Source organism: Tachypleus tridentatus, chromosome 12 (assembly GCF_004210375.1).
Source record: "Tachypleus tridentatus isolate NWPU-2018 chromosome 12, ASM421037v1, whole genome shotgun sequence".
Classification (NCBI taxonomy): Eukaryota; Metazoa; Arthropoda; class Merostomata; order Xiphosura; family Limulidae; genus Tachypleus; species Tachypleus tridentatus.
This window is the reverse complement of record NC_134836.1, coordinates 48,522,167-48,543,198: the sequence shown is the minus strand read 5'-3', so window position 1 is coordinate 48,543,198 and position 21,032 is coordinate 48,522,167. Positions and strand designations below refer to the sequence as shown.

Here is a 21,032-nt window from a genome sequence, read left to right as displayed (position 1 = left end):
AAAGATATAGTAACCCATGGTGTATAGTTGCTATGACATGATAGATTGTACTTGGCAAGTCAACTACATCCACAACTTTCTTGTAGGGTACTGACATCCATGCAAGAGTAAGGTGAGAATCACACCATTTTCACCTCAAACCCAGAAACCAGAAAATTTAGAATTATTTCAAGTCTCTGGGTATTACACAGGAGTAGCTCTGAGCTGTTGATTCAAGAATGTGTCATCCAGTATTGAAATGAAGTCCATCACATGCAATCAACTCCTGCAACTGTGAAACAGGTCAGGACCATCCAAAGGGAAATAACATCCATGCAACAAGACAGAACAAGGGAGAGTCATGGATAGAACTGGAATAGTCCCACATATTTCTACTTGTCACATAACACAGAAAGGGAAATAGAGGAAGGAAGACAGACAACCAAAAGCTATGTGAGGATTTATGTTGAGTGGTTCATTCGAAAACCAAAACCAGCCCATGAGGTACTCTCATCCACATGTGGGTAGGAGGAGGGTTCCTAATCAAGTGCTGAACTGCTTTTTGAATGTCTCATTCCACTGTATGTTTTACTGCAAATCGGAGGATGTTATGTATTCTACACCAATAGAGCTCGACCACCTTAATATGAACTGAATGGTTATAGCCATCTTATGTCAAACCCATCCAGCAGGGTGCTTCCATGGTCAACTACTCCAACAGCTTGAAATTAGTAAGTGGTAATAACTCCCATACTCTACCAGAAGAAAGTAGATGAGAGAGTGTTGGAGAGCCCAAAGGAATGTCAACACCTGAGAGAGTGTAATGGGTGATTATGAAACCCTATTATAAAAAGCAGACCATACAGAATTATTCAACTGAGGCAATGCAAGAATGGGCAGCTATCCTCTTCTGCTTTACTTATGATATAGAATGTGCCAAGTTATGATGCAAATATTGTGAGGTAATTCACTCACAAGAGATCTTTGTGAAACACCCTATCTTAAAGGGGAGCATGCAGATTTAGAGTTAAAGAATACCTGCTTAGGTACCACTCACCATAGAATGGAATCCAAGTAATAAAGATATGAAGCCTGGACCCCTGTAAGAAAATAAATAATTAATAAAGAGTTAGCCAGTGTCAGAGTTGCACCAAAGATTAGAGTATAGCTACAGGTGGAAGGCAAAACTGAAACTATGATGTGATGTAAATGATGGGAAATTAATGTGTTAGGATTGGTTCATGTGCCTAATTTCAGGATTTCCTCCAGAGGTTGACAACGATGAAAAGTGAGAAAAAGGTGAGAGGCAACACAGTACAAAATATGCTGGGAAGATGACAAGGAAGAATAAGTCAGTTGATTCAAACAAGAAACCCAACTGGTGAGGGTAAAAGGCAAGAGATCCTTGAATGAAGAAGGGTGCCAAGGTATAAAGAGACAGGAATGTGAATCACTGGAGGAAGCTGTGTGGGCAATATAAACAACAAATGGTATGCACAGGATATAGTAGTCTATCCAGATTGAGATGAGAAATAGAAGGTGGGTGAATTGGAGAAAAGAGAGAAAGAAAAATTGATTTGGATAAAGGAGAAGACAGGCATGGTGATATACAAACTGAAGATAAGGAAAAGACAGTTCCAAGATGAGAATATGCATATAGACATTAAATATGTCCACCTTGGTCATCCATAGATCTGGAGAAAAAGCTCACCAAAGATTGAGGTAGGATACCAAGATCAAATATGGGAAGTAAACAAAGTATTTGAGGCAGGTCAGTTATGACAAACTTCCAGTCCCTAGTCTTTTGGGAACAACAAATAGATGGGAGTAAAACCCCAATAAATGATGTGGAACAGATTCAATAGCCTGTTAGGTGAAGAGGTCCTGTACCACTTCTGAGAGACATTATCAAATTATAGGATTCTGAGAAGAAGGGAAGAAAACAAGCACCTTGGTCAAGAAATGGAACCCAAACATCTGAGATGAAAGAGAGCCACTGATGAACAAAGGCCACAAGGAGAGCTCCCACTACACCTGAACCAACCAGGTTGTCAAAGAACTGTTGGCAGTAGATCCTGCTTCACTGAGAAAAAAAAAGGCAAGCCATAGCACCACAAGAAGGAGGGACAGGTAAGGGATAGGAAAATGAAATCAGCACCACACTTGGTTCTGACTGAGATAAATTGGCAACCAGATGGGAAATGGTGTATTGTTGGTGGGCAGATGTCACCTGAGACCCCAAGGATTCTTGGACACTAACAAAGATGAAACATCTTAAAAATGGAGCCAAACGAATCCTGGATATAAGGAACAGGTAAGTGGGTTTGAAATAAAACAATATAATGATCCTAAAGATCCCAATAACAAATAAACCGTGGTTTTGAAAGCCAGAACTTAATGTGATAAACAAGCCAATTTGGAGGTAAGGAAGAGAGGATGTCTCCAAAAAAGCCCTTCTGGATTTCTGTGAAGAGTCTCAAACTGAAAATGGATTGTGAAAGATATGGCAATTGTGATGTGAAGGTAAGATGGAGACAGGAAAATTGGGAATGGGTGAAACTAATGGGAAATTTGGGGCTCACCTCTCAGAGAGGCAAAACTGAACCCAACAGCTGTTGATTGAATTATGGACAGTCCTCCCTATGAAAGGTGAGGGCCAACTGGTCTGAAGCCCATGGGGACAAGGCATACTAATACCACCATCCAAGTGAGATAGCATGACAAAATCAGGAGGAGGAAACAGGTGACCAAAGTATTACCACCCTAACCATGTTCAACAGGTTTAAGAGATAAAGGGTGACCCACATAATGTTAGATCTTCTGGTAAATAAATGTAAAGAAATTTCCCATTGGGTTACCATCACAAGAAGCCTGTAGTATAGCATCTGTTGTTATACTAGAAATCATGTTGTATTAGTTGACAAAAGTGTTTGAAATAAAGAAGATATGTGACCAGAATAAGGGTAACTAAATTGAAATAATGTAAAATAATGTAAAAGTATGTGAAATTGAATTAAATCACTTCTGAAAAAAAAAATACAATCTGAAATATGGAACAAGAAAAAAAAAGTCTGAGTACAAACTCTGTCAAACAAGAAGTGAGAGTTCAATAGACACATATAAAACGAATCACATGAATCATATGAGTGTGCTATGTTCCAATTGGCTGATTGGTGACATGTGATGATAGTATGCTTTAATACATTTGTGAGGCATGTCTAAGAGGGATTTTAAAATATTTTTCTTCTATGCCAATTCATAAATACATACCTGCATATGTTCTCTTTTACAATGAATTTTATAATCGGTACTTACCCTATATGTAAGCCAGCTATGAAAAATTGCACTATTATTTTGTTGACTTTCTCTTCCATAATTTGATGGCCAAGGATCTTCATCTGAAAATATTGCCCTGTACTGAGTGATGATATCAAACAGGTGGACACGGCTAGCTTCAATAGTCTTTGTAATATGATTGTAGGCTGTGATTGAAACAGCAAGTCATTGAAAAAAATATTAATTTACAATTAGCCTGACATACTATACTGCATATATACGTGTACAATTTCATTTCAATAACTGATTTTTTAACTTTTGTTTAATTGGTAAACATTATTGCCATAACAATTGTCATTTGAAAAACTTCCACAGAAATAATTACAACCAAACAGGATTTTCCACCTTTTATTATATCTAACTATAATTTTTCAGTTGGCTGACATCAGTTGAAACTAACTAGAATTTTTTTTTGACAGAAAGAAATTTTGCATGATGTACCTATAGGACAAGTCTTATGGAATTCTAGCTACTGCTGAGAACACTATAATCCCGAATGGGGGAAAACATTTAAATTTTCAGTTTCACTTGGGAAGTCAGATTCACAGAAGAAGAAAAAGAAAAGGATTTTATAACACAAATTGCAACATTAAGTTTTATTTGAAACTTTAATACACAATACAGAGTAATGAATTTATGGGTCAACTAGTTTAAGAAAAGTCAGAATTAAAATTACAGATTTTCATAAAAGATCATCTAAACAGGAAACAAATAAACAATACTTGAATTAATCAGTACATAGTTTAGCAAGATGAAATGATGATGCACATAAAATAGAAGATAAGAATAAAAAAAACACAGATTATATTCTCTCTTTCTGTTGTCTGTACTACTATTTGATAGTCAGTGTTGACAACAGTCAAAATGCAAGGCAAACAGAGAACTACAGTTGTTGACCTTTTTCTTTCCATTATGAAATAACAAATGACAGGGTAAGATATGTGACCAACTTTTTCACCAATTATGATAAGACAAAAGCAGGATAACACTTAAGAATTTCAATCACAAATCCAAGATAGGGAAGCTGTAAGAAAATTTCTAAAGTTGTAAAAGGAAGAACAAATGTGACACCAGAAGGAAAAAATGCTAATAAAGCAATGGCTTTACTGAATCTTTTATTAACAATATGTGTATTAAGTAAATTAAAATATGAATTAGTTCTTTTTAAACATGTTATAGAAATATCTGCTGAGCTGGGTTCAATGTTTAGAGTCAAATGTGCTAATTACAACAGTTCACTTCATCTTTACAGTGTGATATGAAGAAAATCACATACTTAAATGATTATATTTTTAAGTACTTTTCTTTAAAAAAAATCACAAGAGGCATATTAATAAATCATACAATTTATGTGGGAAAGTTTAGAAATGGTAAATTTTATTCTAAAACAATATTGAACTTTATACTTGAAATATATTCATGCTTTTATTCCTTTTTATTTTCTCTACTTATACAATACAAAATTGATATCAATGAGCAGATCATAGCAAGACCAATAAACAATGTCCAGAACAGATAATGTTTGTAGCAATTTTATTTAGGAATAGAACTGATATGCTGATTGAGAACACTGAAAGCATATTTAACACTTTTAGTGGGAGTTTTGGACTCGCCTTATACCATGCCCAAGTTTTACTGAATAAAATAGCCTCTAGAGAAATTTAGTTTCTCAAGGATAAGTAGGTGTAACTGAATTAAATAATGGATCTTCTTTATAATGAACCTGTAGTTCTGAGTAGCATTTTTGTTTACCTGTTTGCTTCTTAGATGTTCCTCTAGTGTAATGAAATTAATGAAATAGACAGCATTATATTCCTTTTATATTGCTTACTGCTTATGGAATCTATAAACTGCATCATATTGAATAATTTTATGTTTCTTGCCTGTTTCAATATCCACTGTCAAGTTCTGACCAAAAAATACATAGTAAAATGAGTCACTTACTAAGGAAAATACACAGAAAATTAGTAACTTCTGGAAGCAATACTAATGGTGTGTTAAATATTTTTGCGATTTATCTATTATTATTAACCCTGTCATGCACCCATAAGCAATTAGATTAGTAAAAAATGTACTTGTATCTGGTCAAGGTTCTAACATTTCAATTTATTTTACAGAAATATTTAAGACTTAATGCTAAAGTAAGTATTAACTAAAATAATATTATTTTTCATGTCTTATTAGACTACTCACAGTTAATATTTGGAATATTTTGTAGAACAGACTGGAACCAGGCATCTCTTGCCTATGAAGTAATCAGTCATAAATGATAAGTAATAAAAACTAATAACAAGACATACAAACTCTATACACAAGTATATCATTATCATTTACATAACAAACAGATTGAGAAAATGACACCTTTAATACCTAATATATTCTCACATTTTGTCACACCAAGTATATGTTATACAATCCCTTTAAACTGCTAACTGACTGATTCCACTGATTTACTGACAGGACACTGTGCAGTAAGCAGTTTCTTCAGAGAAAACTTTTTCTAAAGATATAATTATTTTTTGAAGTGGTTAGTTTGAAAAATATGTTGAACTTTAACGTAAATTACACACAATATTAACATTAATGAAAATGTTAATTAGTACCGTTACATTTCTGAATAATGTAAGAATTACTTTCTTTTAACATTGCCTTTATTTTTTTAATTAAGAATATGAATGGAGTCTTACATTTAACTATGAGTGTTCCCAACAGTGTTGGTTTTCACTGTTCTGTCTTATGATCAATGTTTTCATCATATGATTTATTTTGTAGTTGACAAAAATAAATAGTTTGAAACAGGTAGTGTGTGTAGTTTGTGTGCTTTTAGCATTTAAAGAAAGGATGTTAATCAACAGTTAATTATTAAATTAATTTCTTTAAGAACATGCAGTTGCAAAGAAATATAGGTTTGAGGCATATATATGTTGTGTATCAGATAAACAGTGAGTTCAACAAAAATAAACAACTGTGTCATAGTGTGGTACCAGTGGAAAATGTACATGTATTAACTTTCATCTCATCAAAACATATCTTTTTTATGATGGATATGCTGATGTAATATGAAAATCAATGTTTTGAGAAATAGATGTACTTTTATAACTACTTAATAAGGGTTTTGTTTGTTAATATTCTTGTTAAGCATAAAGCTACACAATGGGCTATTTGTGCTGTGCCCATCAAGGGTATCAAAACCCTTTTAGCATTATAAAGTTACAGAATTACTGCTTAGTCACTATGAGGCAATTAATGGAGTTGGGACAGAATTAAAACTAATACTTATCAGTATTACAAAACTTATCTCCAAAGTCCTTATTTGAATTCTGTTACTCTACTTGTCACTTACATGTAAATAGAAACAGGGGAAGGAGGAAAATATATCAAACTCATTATTTTAAAAGTTTATCAAATTACTTGGTTTGTATATGTTTGAAAAATATAATGAATGAAACTATATTTTTTCTCTCAACAAGGCCAAAACTAAAAATGTTAAAATTGTGAAATTATTTCTTATGACGTACAGAAATATTGTTGGGGATGTACATTGACATTAAAAGAGTGGCATTACATATAAAAAATGTTATTCTTTCAAAGTTACTTCAAAAATCTTCAGAATTTAAAGAACAAAGTAATTTAAGATCATCCTATATAAATTCTATTTAAGTTAACTGACACAAATGATATACTCTGACCTGCTGGTAAAAATTAAAACTGAGTCTCCAACACACAGATCTAAACATGATTTTACTCCTGATAAAAACATTTTACCTGCAGAAACCTGATTCTTAGCTCTGCTTCAGAAAACACGTCCATTCTTCTTATGAAACCAATTACTTTTAAACAAGCTGGTAGTTCAATATTGGTTCGAAGTTGTTGCAATAACTTGTTCAGCATCAGTCGATAAGATTCTTGGACTTCTCTTGCAATACTCTAAGAAAAACAAAGTCAGTTATATCAAATATGAAAAAAAAACAAAAAAAAAAAACTGTGGCTGGCCTCTACAATTTGAACAGAATAAATCTCTTTGTGAATTACAACTAAAAGACATCTGATGTTGCATATTTAATGTGACAGTTTATTGAAGTAGAAGTTTTGAACTTACATGTACTTTCTATTGAATTTACAAACAAAAACCAAAACTGAAAGTTGGTGTGCTGCAACAGAAATTGTCCCTACTCGGTCAAACTTTAAAATATACAGTCAGATTCATGTTAATTGTAGTTAGTCTTTTAACACACATACACTTAATATGGTGTATTTTAAGTAAAATATCTATTAAACTGTGATCTACAGTAGAGAGATTAAAACACTTCAATTTTGCAGAGCTACTAAAGCATTATCTGCACTAGCCACACTTAATTTTGAAGTTATGGGAGGGCAGTTAGTCAACAACACTAACTGCTAACTCTTTACCAATGAATACTGGGATTGACTATAGTATTCTAACACCTTCAGGTGGCAAGTTTCAATCCTGTGAGTCAAGTGCTCTAACTACAAGAATGTGCCACTTGTGTTTTGTGCATTCCATATTATGACTTTGAAAGCAAAACTGTGCTTCTACTAACATTTACATTAAAAAGATTAAAAATTATTCGAAATAATGTTATGGAAGAAATATACAAAATACAACCAAAGAAAACTACATATCTTCAGCTGGATACAGTTACATGCAAGCATAGGCTATTCTTATTTCAAACTGACTTGAAACTGGACATTATAAAATTGTTAACAAAGTTTACTTTTTAGCTTTACCAACAGTGTTCAGGTTACAGTCTATAAAAATAAACATGCTGAGGTGTAGAAAATGTGGTATCCAGGCTGAATGGATACTTTTCTTTCTAAGCATGGTAAAACATAGTTATATTGAACAGTGAACTTATTAATTAAATGATGGCAGTTTTATTCAGATTTTCAATGAATGTATCAAAAAAAGTAACATAAAAATTATTAAATTCTAAAACTCATTTAAAGTTACTACCTATAATTGTTTAAGTCAAGTTAATCAAAATGCCAACTATGTTCATTCTTAAAGGATACTGCTAGAAAAATATTAAAAATAAAGAATATACTTTCATCTACTCTAACTTCTCTTTACGTGTAAACACACAATTATTTAACTGCTATAGTTCCATCTGGTCCAACCAACTTTATAAAATACTTGTAACTGCATTAGTTATTTAAAGCTTTTTGCTAACTATGCTAAGAAAAATGCCTTATCACATCCTGCAGGACTCAATCTTGGAAAAACACAGGGGAAGATATATAAATGCTATTGTAAATAACAAGTTGCAAATGATATATGTGAAGATGGGCTGCACCATAATGACTGATAAGGCATAACTCAAGATGTTTCAGGTTGCAATAACGTGAAGGTGTCTTTGTCTATTGGGGTGTTAATCAGGCAGGTTGATAGGTTGTTTCAGCATGAATTACTTACTGCACTGGAATTTCAAAGTTTCAAGTTCAAAACTGTCATCAGGTGATATTTCTTAGTTTGAGGAAAGATTATTTCAAGTGTTAATGATAGCATGCTCTGGCTTAAAGAAGATAGTTATTCAAAAAGACTCTATCAACACGAGAGGATTCCAAGGTGGCCTTCTGTTTTCCAAATAAAATTTACAGTTGATTCATGTCACATACACTTTGTCACTCCAAGAAATATATGAACTGTTTTTCTTTAAAATGTTGTTGGTATGATATTATATGTGTACCTAAAAGAAAAGGAGGGAGCACAAGATTCCTACACATAAAAGAATTAAAACAATGGTAACTTGTTGTAATCAGAGTTTTTATTTTAAACTTCCACAGAAATATATATAAGAGTTATCTATACCAACCATACAAACTTTTGAACTGATAGACTACAGCAAAGGCAGACTGATTGCTAAGTAACAGGTTACTCTAATCAAATATATAGGAAATTAAAATTTTATCACAAAGTAGGTACCGTTAATTATTCCTAGAATTACCATAAGAAGTATCCAAAACAAAATAAATGATGCAATAAAACATACACAAACAAGTAGTGTGATACTAGTTGGATAAAGTTTAAAATGGTTTTCAATTCCTACTTTGGTTGTCAAATTTACACTGTCTCATTTTGCTATATGGATAACTTTTAATTGTTTTTTCCTTACTAATTTTTCAGTTCTTTATATGAATGGACACAACTTTTATAAACTTTTAGTATAGGCACACCCCTGATGACTATTACTTTTACAATAATTAAAACCACAATCGCAAATTGATAAAGTTTTATCCTTACTTTTGCCTACTGATAAGTGTTTAAAGGTGCCAGGTAGGGATTACCTGGTTCTAATATAATTCTTGTTTCATTATCTTTCACAGCAGGGTTCCTACTTCATTTTAAGATCTTTTTTTAATATGCTTGTTTGTTACTTTTTATGTTATACCTGTATAAAGTATGTACTTTACCTTTAGAAACTATTGTTTGTTTATCAATAAATATGTAGTGGTATCTGTTGGGTTGAAAAGATATTTATGTTTGTTTTTGATATCTTTACCATTTATATGATATTTATTTATATTTGGTCCGTTTTTCAGAACATGAATTATTTGGAATACTGGTTGATCTCTACTATTTAGTACTACCATACTTAAAACAGTAGCTACGGCCATCACTCTTATAATTATCCATAGCTCCAAAATGTAGAGCATGGGATGCAAACCATGAACCCTCAAGGTTTGCAATCTAGTATACTAATCACTAGATGCCCAGAATCCCATAGAACACACCACAAATTGATTACAAAAACATTATAAAATGACACTTCAGTGCACACAATACTATGTGATATCACCAAAAGTTTGAAATGTGTGTGATAGCAAGTTTTCAACATTTTTGCACTTGTGTATGTTTTGACATGTTTTGATTGTTATGTACTATAAATCATTTTTGGTGTTTTTGACAATCATATGTCTCAAAGAAAACTGCCTACAGTTTGAGACAGATTAGGATACTTATCAAATTACAAATTTATTCATCCATACCATATGTTTTTACTTATGTGGATTAGATTTGAATCAAATTTTTCAAATTAACAATATATAGTTAATAAACACTACTAGTAAAGTGTAGTGTCAAAGCTAAAAATTAGCCCATAAAACTGATATTCACCTCTATGAAAACAAAAAATGTAAGATATCAATCAACATGTCTTTGTTTTTGCCATGTTTTTAGTCACAATCTGTTCTGGTGCAACATTTGAATAATTCCATTAAAAGTAATATAAAACTCTTTCAATTTGAAACAGGTGCTTCATAATTCTTTTCATCCTTTTTCTTTTATAGAATGTAATTTAGATTATTTTCTGGTCTTATTAGTGGACAAATGTAACCATTTATTAATGATCAAGAGTATTCTATACAGTTTAATCTGGATACTTATAATATTTGTCTGATGACAACTTGCTAAATAAAAGGTGAGTTTTAAAAGATATAGCTGTTATGAAGTTTTAATGTTTGCAGGCTCTTATGTTCCAAAGAATGTACATATAGTACTTACAGCAACTAGAGGAATTGATGAATACTTCTTCTCAAGTCTTCGTACGTAAGCAGCCAGCTCAAGAGCGTCTTCACAATAATCATTTCTAACACAAGTGTCCATAACCTGAGGAATTTCCAGGATATCAAGTAGTTGGGTGTACTTAGACAAAGTTTGTGATGCTTGGTGCCTTCTAAAAATATAATCAGAAAAATATAAATTATGACAAATTAAACACAAATATATCTATACTAGAAATCCATCTTAGTAATATCTGACCTTTAAACTCACTATAAAATCCTTTGTATTTACAAAAAAATGTTTCAAGGAATTTTGATACAAGTTAATGAAATTACAAGCTCTATGCACAGTGAATTATTTCAACTTATTTTGAAAGTAACAAAGGTGTATTGTGGGTAACAAAAAAACATTCATGCGACACACAAATTAATTCTCAAAGCTAATTGAATATTTATGTGAAGATAGGAAACTTTTTCTTCACAAATTGCTTGCCATAATTATTAGAGAATAAGTTAATTGCATTTTTCATGTCACTTGAGAACAGGTGTTACAAATGTTAACAGTTACTGCAGATAGTAAACTGATTCTGAGACACATTCAAGACCAGGATTTAGCATATGTATTGACTAGCTTTGATGTTATCATGAGACTTTCGTAAATAAAAAGTTATTATTCTGACAGTTACAATGAGTTATGTGGAAGGCAGTATTAGTGAATAATTCTGGGTAAGTTGACACACATTCTGTAATTTTCTCAATGACATTCTGACCTTAAGATCATATGATTGTTGACAAAATGAGAACAAGTTCAACAAGAAAAGAATGTTAGTATTTCAAAGTGAGTTCATTCAATTTAAAAACACTGTTCTAATTAAATACTTTTTCTGTTCACTCTTTAAAAAGCATTTCAATATCCTTTATTTCATTTCTTTATTGTTTATTTTCATTTCCTTTTGATGTTTCATTGCTATGAAATTGTGCTATGGTTTATATATATATATATATATCTCTATCACTATTTGTCTGTATCTTAAAGTACTTATTACAACACAAGGGAACGTACTAAAGCCCCTTTTATCCTAACTTCGTGATAATTAGAATTAAATTCATATAAAAGTTATTACATGTTATTATTTTTTCTGTAATGACTGCATAGTTTCTACTCTAATTTTGAAATTATAAGAAAAATACAGTGGATACACATCTAATAATTTCACAGACTGAAAAATGTCTGATAAAATAAAATTGTTTTATATCTACATAAAATTAAGATCTTCTCACCTTAAGTTGATTTGTTCAGATTCTTCCTTGAAAAACTGACATTTTGTTGCAAAATTAGGTAGCTTATCCAGTAACAAAACTAGTTTCTCCTCTACTATGTTGAACTGGAAAAAATATAATTATCAATTTTCCTGAATAGATGAAATATAAGCAGTGTATTCCTCATGAATGATGGAAATGGGCATCAATTACTTTCTTCAGATAATGTTATTTGATTGACTTAAAGAGCTAAAATAGATTGAACCATATTTCATAAAGCTTAGATAATATTATCCAGTTCATTTGACTTATATTCTTGAACCTCATTCTTAAGAAGTGCTTGCTGGTTTTAGTGCAAAGCTACAATACAGGTTAACTGTGCTTTGTTAAACATGAGGTATCAACCCCCAGACTTGAGCAGTGTAAGCATATAAACTTAATGCTGATTCAATAGGAGACTAACAAGTGACACGTACGAGCAAAGTGAATGACATCAATTTCAGTTGTGCTTATTGACATTATATAACTCCATACAGTAACACCTCATTTAACACTCAGAAAGGTTCTTAAGAAGAACTGTAAATGAATCAACAATAAACAGGGTAATTTTAACTTTCCATATATGGAGATATGTAACTGATAGCATTGTTTCTTACCCGTAAATGATTTACAAGTGCTTTATATAAGTACTGGAAAACACTGATTGTTACAGAACAATCACAAACAGTCTTAAAAAACAAAGAAACATATCAAACTGGTGTTGATTTGTGAAGTTGCACCGACCTGAGGGTGGAAGACGGTAGGCAAGAAAGGCAGCAGGTGTGTGAAGCAGTGGATATCATTTGGTTCTTTATAATGAACAACTTCACTGCTGCAATATTTTAAAAAATTCTAAAATTCCCTTAGTGTAAATATTGTGACATTGTTTCTCTAAGCATACTTCCTTTCTCTTTAGTATTCCTTAGCCCTACAAAAAAGTATGAAATCTAATGTAAATTACTCACTATAATATTATCATTGCTGGAAAACAAATTTCTATTAGTCATGAATCTTGTTTGGTTACAGAGACATCAAACAGAAAACCAGATCCTTCCTTTCACACTCACTTGTCACATTCTCTTTCATGATTTGTCAATGCATGTAATTATCAGTTACATTTACAACTATATTAGTTATAACCAATAGACAGGGCAAGGTTTTTGTCTACCAAATGATATGTTACATTGTTTTCTGTATAGAGATTTAAGATCACTTCCTAATAAAATGTTTTTTTTTGGACATTCTGTAGATAGATGATATTTTAATAGTTCATACTGCACCTCTTTAAATGGCAAAAAAACTGTTACAGTTAAGGGATAGCATCTACTTTTTGCATCTTACTATTCTATGTTAGTTGTTGAATTATTTTATTAAACAAATATTATTTAGTGTGTTAATATCATTAGTATGAAAAAGAAGTGTTTGGAGTGTTATGGATTTTTATAAAATTGTTTCCTCTCTCTTATGAAAAACAATTTCTCAAGGAGACAAGATCTCTATAATGGATTAGCTTAAAGTGGGGTCTTACTATACTTTAACTGAAAATTAAAAATTTGGGTGCAAATAACTTACATGACTTATAAAAATTTCTATTAAAAATATGTCTTTTCAAAAATAAAATGACTGGATCAAATTTTAGTCTTTCTAAACTTTCATATCCAATTAATAAAAAAGGCTTTGAAATTAATAAAAAATTACAGATTTTTCAAAATATTATATAATATTAATATTTAATTGTAAAATATGGAAAGAATAGTTACAAAGTTAAATTTTTAAAATGTGTCATATAGCAAAAAACTGAAATTAATTAAACTTACATCTCGGAATATTTGATGGGAACATTCAGCAGTCTGAATAAATGTCTTGTAATTTTCTGAAGCCAAATCTTGTGTTTGTTCCAAAACAGCTGCTTTTTCTTCAGCAAGACATTCTGGTTCCTGAGCTAGTTGAAGAAATATATTTCATCAGACAACTGACTTACCTTGTTTCAAACATGTGTGCTATCACTTATACTTGATTACAAATATACTGTATAAACAAATTTAGTCTAGTGAAGGCCAACAATTAATTAATCCTTTTTATGACAGGTCATGGGTCAAAGGCTATGTCATTGCATTTGTTCAGTTGCATTCAAAATTTTATTAAACTACTATATTATAAATTTATGTCAATAAGTTTGGAACCAAATTATAAATTATCATTCAAAATTTAATATTATATACGAGTTAATTTCTTAATTTAAACAGTAAATATTAAACAAACACACCTAAATATAGATTTTAGTTAGTGATCTAGTATGATGAATGCAGCACTGTTTAAAATCAGATGTTTGTGATGTCAAAATACTAAGTTTTATACAAATTAGGAGCTCAAATTACCAACATTAACAAGCTAGAATATAAAATAAGAACCTGACATTTTTTTTTATCTTGGTGAGATATGGCTTATGTACTGAACCAAATAAATGGCCACATTCACATTTTTTTCTATTTTTGTAATCAGTCCCTTATACACACTTCCTTCAATATATGATACTTGAATAACCAATTGACAACTTGGAATGTCCCCCTAGTGGTTTTCACAGCAAGTTTAATCTGTGAAAATGCTGCCACATTCTTTCAAACCAAGATTTCAGGAATGTAGGCCATGTTTTTATTTTGCTTGAAGATTCATATTTTTTAAAATCTAAATACCACTTAGTTACTAAATTTAATAAATTATAGTAGAATTCTATGGTCAGTATAGTTTTTATGATTTTTTTTTGGTTATTCAACTGTATATATATATATATATATATATAACCTAAAAATAATTGTTGTTTCACATCCTCCACATGTGAAATTATAAAAGACTTAGAAACATGTGTGCAGTAGCAATGAGTACAAAGTTTGTAGCAAGGCAAGAGATAAGTGTTTGTTTTACTTCTTGATTTGTTGTTTTGTACTTTAGGAAAAGCAAGTTTAATAATTTATTTCTGAATAGTAATGATCTATATATACGTATAATGTATCATACTTGATATGTGATTGTATATTACAAAATACTAGTCCACTAAAACACAGCCAAGATAGGGAAGACTAAAGGTCAGTATCATATTACTGGATATGTAACAAGAGTGCTAGTGCACCATGTCAGTGCAAGCCATGCAATGGCATGACTGAAAGGTCGGTATAATAGTAAATATAAATATATAGAGTTATGAGACTTAAGCTACTTAGACGAAACATTTGTATTTTTGTGTTATAATATATAATCATTCTAGCATGATGGTTACGAGGTTGGTCAAGTGACAGACCTAACATAGTTAAGAGTATAGAAAACTACAAAATATAAAGTCTTACCAAAAACAAATGTTTTATATGTAATTAGAAGGTTTAAGAGATTACTGGATTGAAGAATATTTTTTTAAATGATAACATGAAATTACTTTGCAGTCAGACTAGTAACACAACACACACTATTTTCACAAACAAATCTTTAGTAAAAATATTTCACTGAAAAATTTGATATGGAGATATTTTAATGAGATAAAACTTGTAATCTTTACTAAAAATCTACCAAGTTTTGTGAAGATACACATGCTGTATCAAAAGTTATAGTGCAAATACTTAATGTATGCAAGTGTGTAGATGAACTTGTGTATATTACACCATCATAAAAGATTTAAAACATTATAAGAAAAGTTTAAACTCTTTAATAATCACGCAGGAAGAATCTCTTTAAAAATTTCACCTACAAGGATCTTTCCCACATTGTGACAACACTACCAGCTTTCCAAGTTTTATCAAAGTACAAAACTTAGGCTAGAAGTATGCTAAAAAAAACAAAGTACAACTGTTTAATGACTGTACACATATGTGTGTGTGTTAATTATTCCTTTTCTTTTCTAAAAAGGTGAAATTGGAAGGAGAATCTGCAGTCTACAGCAGAGGATATGGCCAATCAAAAATTGCATTAGGACTCTATGTCATATATTTTTGTTTTCAATTTCACTGCTTGTGAAGAACAAACAAAATCATTAACACACACACACACATATATATTTACAATATTTAAATAGTTAGTTTGTTGTATAATATTAAAAAATGAATTTGACAAAACATCATAACATTATTAATATACCTAAATTAATTTTGATTACTAATGTTGGAGTAAGATGATCTCAAAACCTCATAGAAAATGTAAAACGTCCAAAGAAAACCCTGCAATGTAAATTATGTGGTTATAGCATCAATACCTGTTTCTGTACTACATTATTCTGTGATTCCTAAAAGGTTGAGGTCCCCGGCCCCCCAGTGGCTCAGCAGTATGTCTGTGGACTTACAATGCTAAAAACCGGGTTTCGATACCTGTGGTGGGCAGAGTACAGATAGCCTATTGTGTAGCTTTGTGCTTAATACAAAATACAACAAATACATTGAGGTCCCCCACTAATAACTAGAGGATCAATTTATGGAGATAAAACTGAAAAAGTTATTTGATTCAATTCAGTTGATTGCAGAAATGAGATCAAACAATGTAAGATAAAGTAACGCTGAATCGTTTTTGAAAACAAAATTTCCAAGAGTACTTAAATGGAACACTTGTCTTTGTTTGTGTTAATTAACATATAAAATAAGTCAGCATCACACAATATAAGGAAGTAAACAGATGTTCTAATAAAGTGTACTTCTGAGAAATGATGACAACTTTGGCAAACTTAACAGCTTACCATTCCAAGCTAAAAGAGAACAAAGAGATTATGGTACTGTTGGTATCACAGCTTTACAGCATCAGTAAAAACTTAATATTTGATAAAGAAAGCAGTCTAGATTTTTCATGGGAATCTTGAAAAAGATCTACAATAACAAAATGAAAACAGACCTTGATCCAAAGGATACCAATATCATGTAATTCATATCACCAAGTACACAAGAACGGCCACTTAACTTCACAATAAAGGAGTCAAATGTAAACTCTGATTCACAGATGATATCCTTTAGTGTTGATAACACGCTTCAAGGAGTAGTGCAAAAATAATTGTTGAAAACTCAGAAGTTGCAATTTTCCTATACTGAAAATTTATTTCAAACAGGTGCTTCTCTCTGCTCATCAGATTAGCTTTCCCCATTTTGTGCTACTCTTTTGTTTTGTTCTGAGCTTTATTTATAATGTGTGTCACAAGTGTTCAGATTCCAGCATGTTTCTTATGCAAATAATTGTGCATCATCTCTCTACTAATAGGAGAACACTACTATCAGATGACGAATTACTCTCTCCATGTGCCACTACTGAATTTTAAATTTTGGCAGAAGACATAAGCATTGAATGATTGTAGAAAGGAGGGTGGGAAGTGTGAGAGAATAAAAGCATCTATTGGACATTTTTTGGCATGAGAAAAAAACAGGTGTACCTTCCGGAACCCATCAAAAGAACACTTCTATAGAAGAGAGAAACAGATCAGATGATCGAAAGAGGGGCACCACATTACTTCTGAAACAGATATCATCTTACCATGACCAGCTAGTAAAAAAAACATGGTGGCAAAGTGAGGGAGTAAGCACATCTGAGTGGAAGAGGATAAGACAGGAAAGTGATAACAATTGGATAAATGTGGAAACTCAATCCCACAGAAGTAAGGTGGGTAATAGAAAATGTGTCCTATGATGTAGAATGGCTAGGGCACACCAGATTGTACTTGGTAAGTCAGCTACATCTAAAATCTCAGATCTTCTGATGGGAATAACTGTTGATACACAGCCACAGATGAAGGATGAATGGAATGAGTTAAATTAAATGCCTGATGTGAGAAACTAGATCTCCTTGCCAGGGACCGGACAAAAACCAGGCATGAGGATGGAGGACATGAAGTGTGGGATGCAGAAGGTTAGGGAGTAAAGGAAGAGGGATGAGAGAAAGCAACTGTAATTGGAGTAATTGAGCAAACCATGGTTTAGTGGGCCAGTGATGAGCAATCAGAATGATTTTGCACAGAGTGATATGGACAAGGAAAACTACCTCATGAAATAATCAGATAGGAGAATAAACATAAAAGTTTGACCAATCCTGGCTGAAAGCACCTGTAGCCAAACCCCAAGGATGGGGTCCCAGTGACCAAAATAAAGGTAACTGATAACTGAAGGCAGAATACTCCATTGTTTGCAAAACCACCAAAAAACATGTAGATGAAGGGACTACTCCATCAAGTAAAACCAGTTGGATTAGGAAAGAAGATCCATCACAAGGTTAAAAGCACCTGATATGTGACATACCATCAAACAAATGTAATGATTTTGGGCCCAAAAGAGAAGACCTGATGTTAGAAAACAAAGATCTTTAATTAGTGCCACCTTGGTGATTGGTATGAGCCACCATATTCAAATTATTGGAATGAATCATGACCAGATGATATCTGGAGATAAGAAAAAAGTGATCCAAAGCCTGATGAACAGCAAGGAGCTCCCACACAGGCCAATAACCTGAAGTCTCCTTGTGATAGACCCACACACCTCAACCCTGAGCAAACATGGCTGTGAAGGAGAGAATGGGACAACCAATGATATAGGGGCCTTGTCTAACTGCCATCATGCAGAAAGGAAGGTTTATAGGAGCATCTAAAGGGTCCTGAGTAAGGTTCCACTAATTGTGGAGGACCTACTAAAGGCACTGCATATGAGCCTAACCAAGAAGTCATAAAAGACCACATCCTTAAAAGTAATAGAATTTCAGAACCAGCAGAGAGGGCATTCCAAATGGCTAATTCCATAGAAAAGAGCTAGTGTGAAGATTAAGATGAGTATTGAAGAAAACACCCCTATGAATAAGGTACTGGGTGGGAGGAATGAAGGACTTCTCCAATTTGATCAACCAGGACACATGAGCAGCTTTGAGAAGGTACTGACAAGTATGACAGGTTGATTCCTGTTTGGAATGACAAAGAAGAAGATAGCTGTCAAGATAAAAATGAAAGTTCAACCCCAGAGAATGAAGATGTAGAACAAAAGTTTGCACTATCTAACAGAAGCCAGTCTGAAGGGTAGGATGAGAAAGTGGCACACCACCCCACAATGAACAAGCCAAAGATAAAGATGAAAATGATCCAACATGGAAATATGCAGATAAGCAATGAAGATGTCCATCTTGGTCATTCACAAACCTATAGAAAAAACCCACTGAAGAATAAGGTAGGATACTATGATAAAGTGTGGGGTTTAAACATATCAACTGAGACAGGACAAGTTGATCCCTGTCTTTTTCAGGAACTACAAACAGGTGGGAGCAGAAACCATACAAACCTCTTGGAAGAGGTTTAATAGCTTGTTGTATGAGGAGATCTTGCACTACCTTAAATAAACACTAGTGTGACAAGCAATCCTGAGGAGAAGGAAGGAAAATAGGCATGTGGGACAAAGGAGGAACAGTAATAAGAATTATATGAAGAATCTCCCTGAGAAAATTTGGTGAACCCAAACCTCAGAGATGAAAGGGCTCCACTGATAAATGAAAATTACCAGATGAGCTCCCACCTGACTTGTACCCACTGGGTAGTCACCAGAATTGTTGTTGGTGTACCATATGTCACAGTGAAAAATAAAAAAAAACAGTGGCACTACAGGAAGGAGGATAAGGCAAGGGCTGTGAAGTGGATAGTTAGGAGACAATAATTTGTGAAATGCTCACCTCTAATTGGGAAATGGGCCATCAGATGAGAAAGTATAAATGGTTGTTGGACCAAAGCAATCTTCAACTCCAAAGACTTCAGGATCATGTTAAACATGAAATGTCTGAAAAATGGGGCCAGCTGAAAGTCCCATAGATAAGGAGCCATGAGACAGGTCCATGAAACATAATATCACAACCCAAAAGATTCCATCAACAAATAAACCATACTTGTAGAGTCAGAGCCAAAGATAACAGGAAGCTAATGTGAAAGTAAAGAGGGAAAAAACATATCCAAAACACACCTCATGGTTCCTGTTAAAAGCCTCAGACAGGAAATGGACTGAGCAGAGGTACCACAAAAGAATCATCATGGTAAGATGATATCGTAGTACTGAGAAGTGGTAAGATGAAGTGTGGAGCAAATATACAAAACTGAATCCAACAATTTTTGGTCCAGGTGTGGACAGTCTGCCCTAAAATAAGAGAGAGAGGACTGATATGACACCTACAGAGGATGATACATATTAATTGAGAGGCAAAATGCTCAGTGTGAGACTGATTATCAGAGGACAGGGGGAAAAAATAAATATGGTTGGGAAACAGAATTACTTAACAGGGATGGAAACAGGCCATACAAAAAAGGAGCAATAGATGAAACATTACATACTTTAGATGTGAAATCTGAGAAAGCCAATAAGGACTTAACAGAATCCTGAAGTAGGATTTGGGAAGGTATGGCAAACTCTAGTCGGATAAATGATTGAAATTCCCGTCAGCTTGGCCAAACTTGAAAGCTCAGAAGGAAGATAGGCAACAGTAGGAGACAAAGTTTGTCCCATGTAAACCTCAATGTCTCTGTAAATAAAGGCTAAAAATTTCCCCAACAGGTTCTTTGTACCTGTAGCCTGAATTCTGGCATTACACAAATAAGATGTACCTGATGTGGTACTATTTACATCTGAATTCATAATTGATAACAAACAAACAAGTGAATTTTTTTGCAGCAGAACATGGGTAAATCAAACACTTTTGAAAATGACGTGGAAAAATAATTTTTGAAATAAAGTAAATTTAATGAAGTGAAACCACTTCGAGAAGTAAGGAACAAAAGATCTCTGAACTCAATCACTGCCAAACCAGAAGTGATAGTAGAGTCGTGGCACATAGAGTGAGCCATGTCTCATGTAATAGTAGTGCTTTCCTATTGGTGGAGAGATAAAGCATGTTGATTTGCATGAAAGACATGCTGGAATCTT

The 21,032-nt window shown here is 32.7% G+C and overlaps 1 protein-coding gene across 1 annotated transcript in view; it reads right to left on the bottom strand.

The window, feature by feature from the left end:
* Positions 1-21,032, bottom strand: part of Cog8 (conserved oligomeric Golgi complex subunit 8) — a 44,647-nt gene that overhangs the window by 14,367 nt on the left and 9,248 nt on the right. Inside the window, exons 3-8 of the mRNA XM_076469205.1 lie at positions 13,953-14,077; positions 12,118-12,221; positions 10,838-11,009; positions 7,081-7,242; positions 5,509-5,560; positions 3,295-3,461 (exon numbers count right to left, since the gene is read on the bottom strand). Coding sequence (XP_076325320.1) covers positions 3,295-3,461; positions 5,509-5,560; positions 7,081-7,242; positions 10,838-11,009; positions 12,118-12,221; positions 13,953-14,077 — 782 coding nt within the window. The remainder of the gene's footprint in view (positions 1-3,294; positions 3,462-5,508; positions 5,561-7,080; positions 7,243-10,837; positions 11,010-12,117; positions 12,222-13,952; positions 14,078-21,032) is intronic.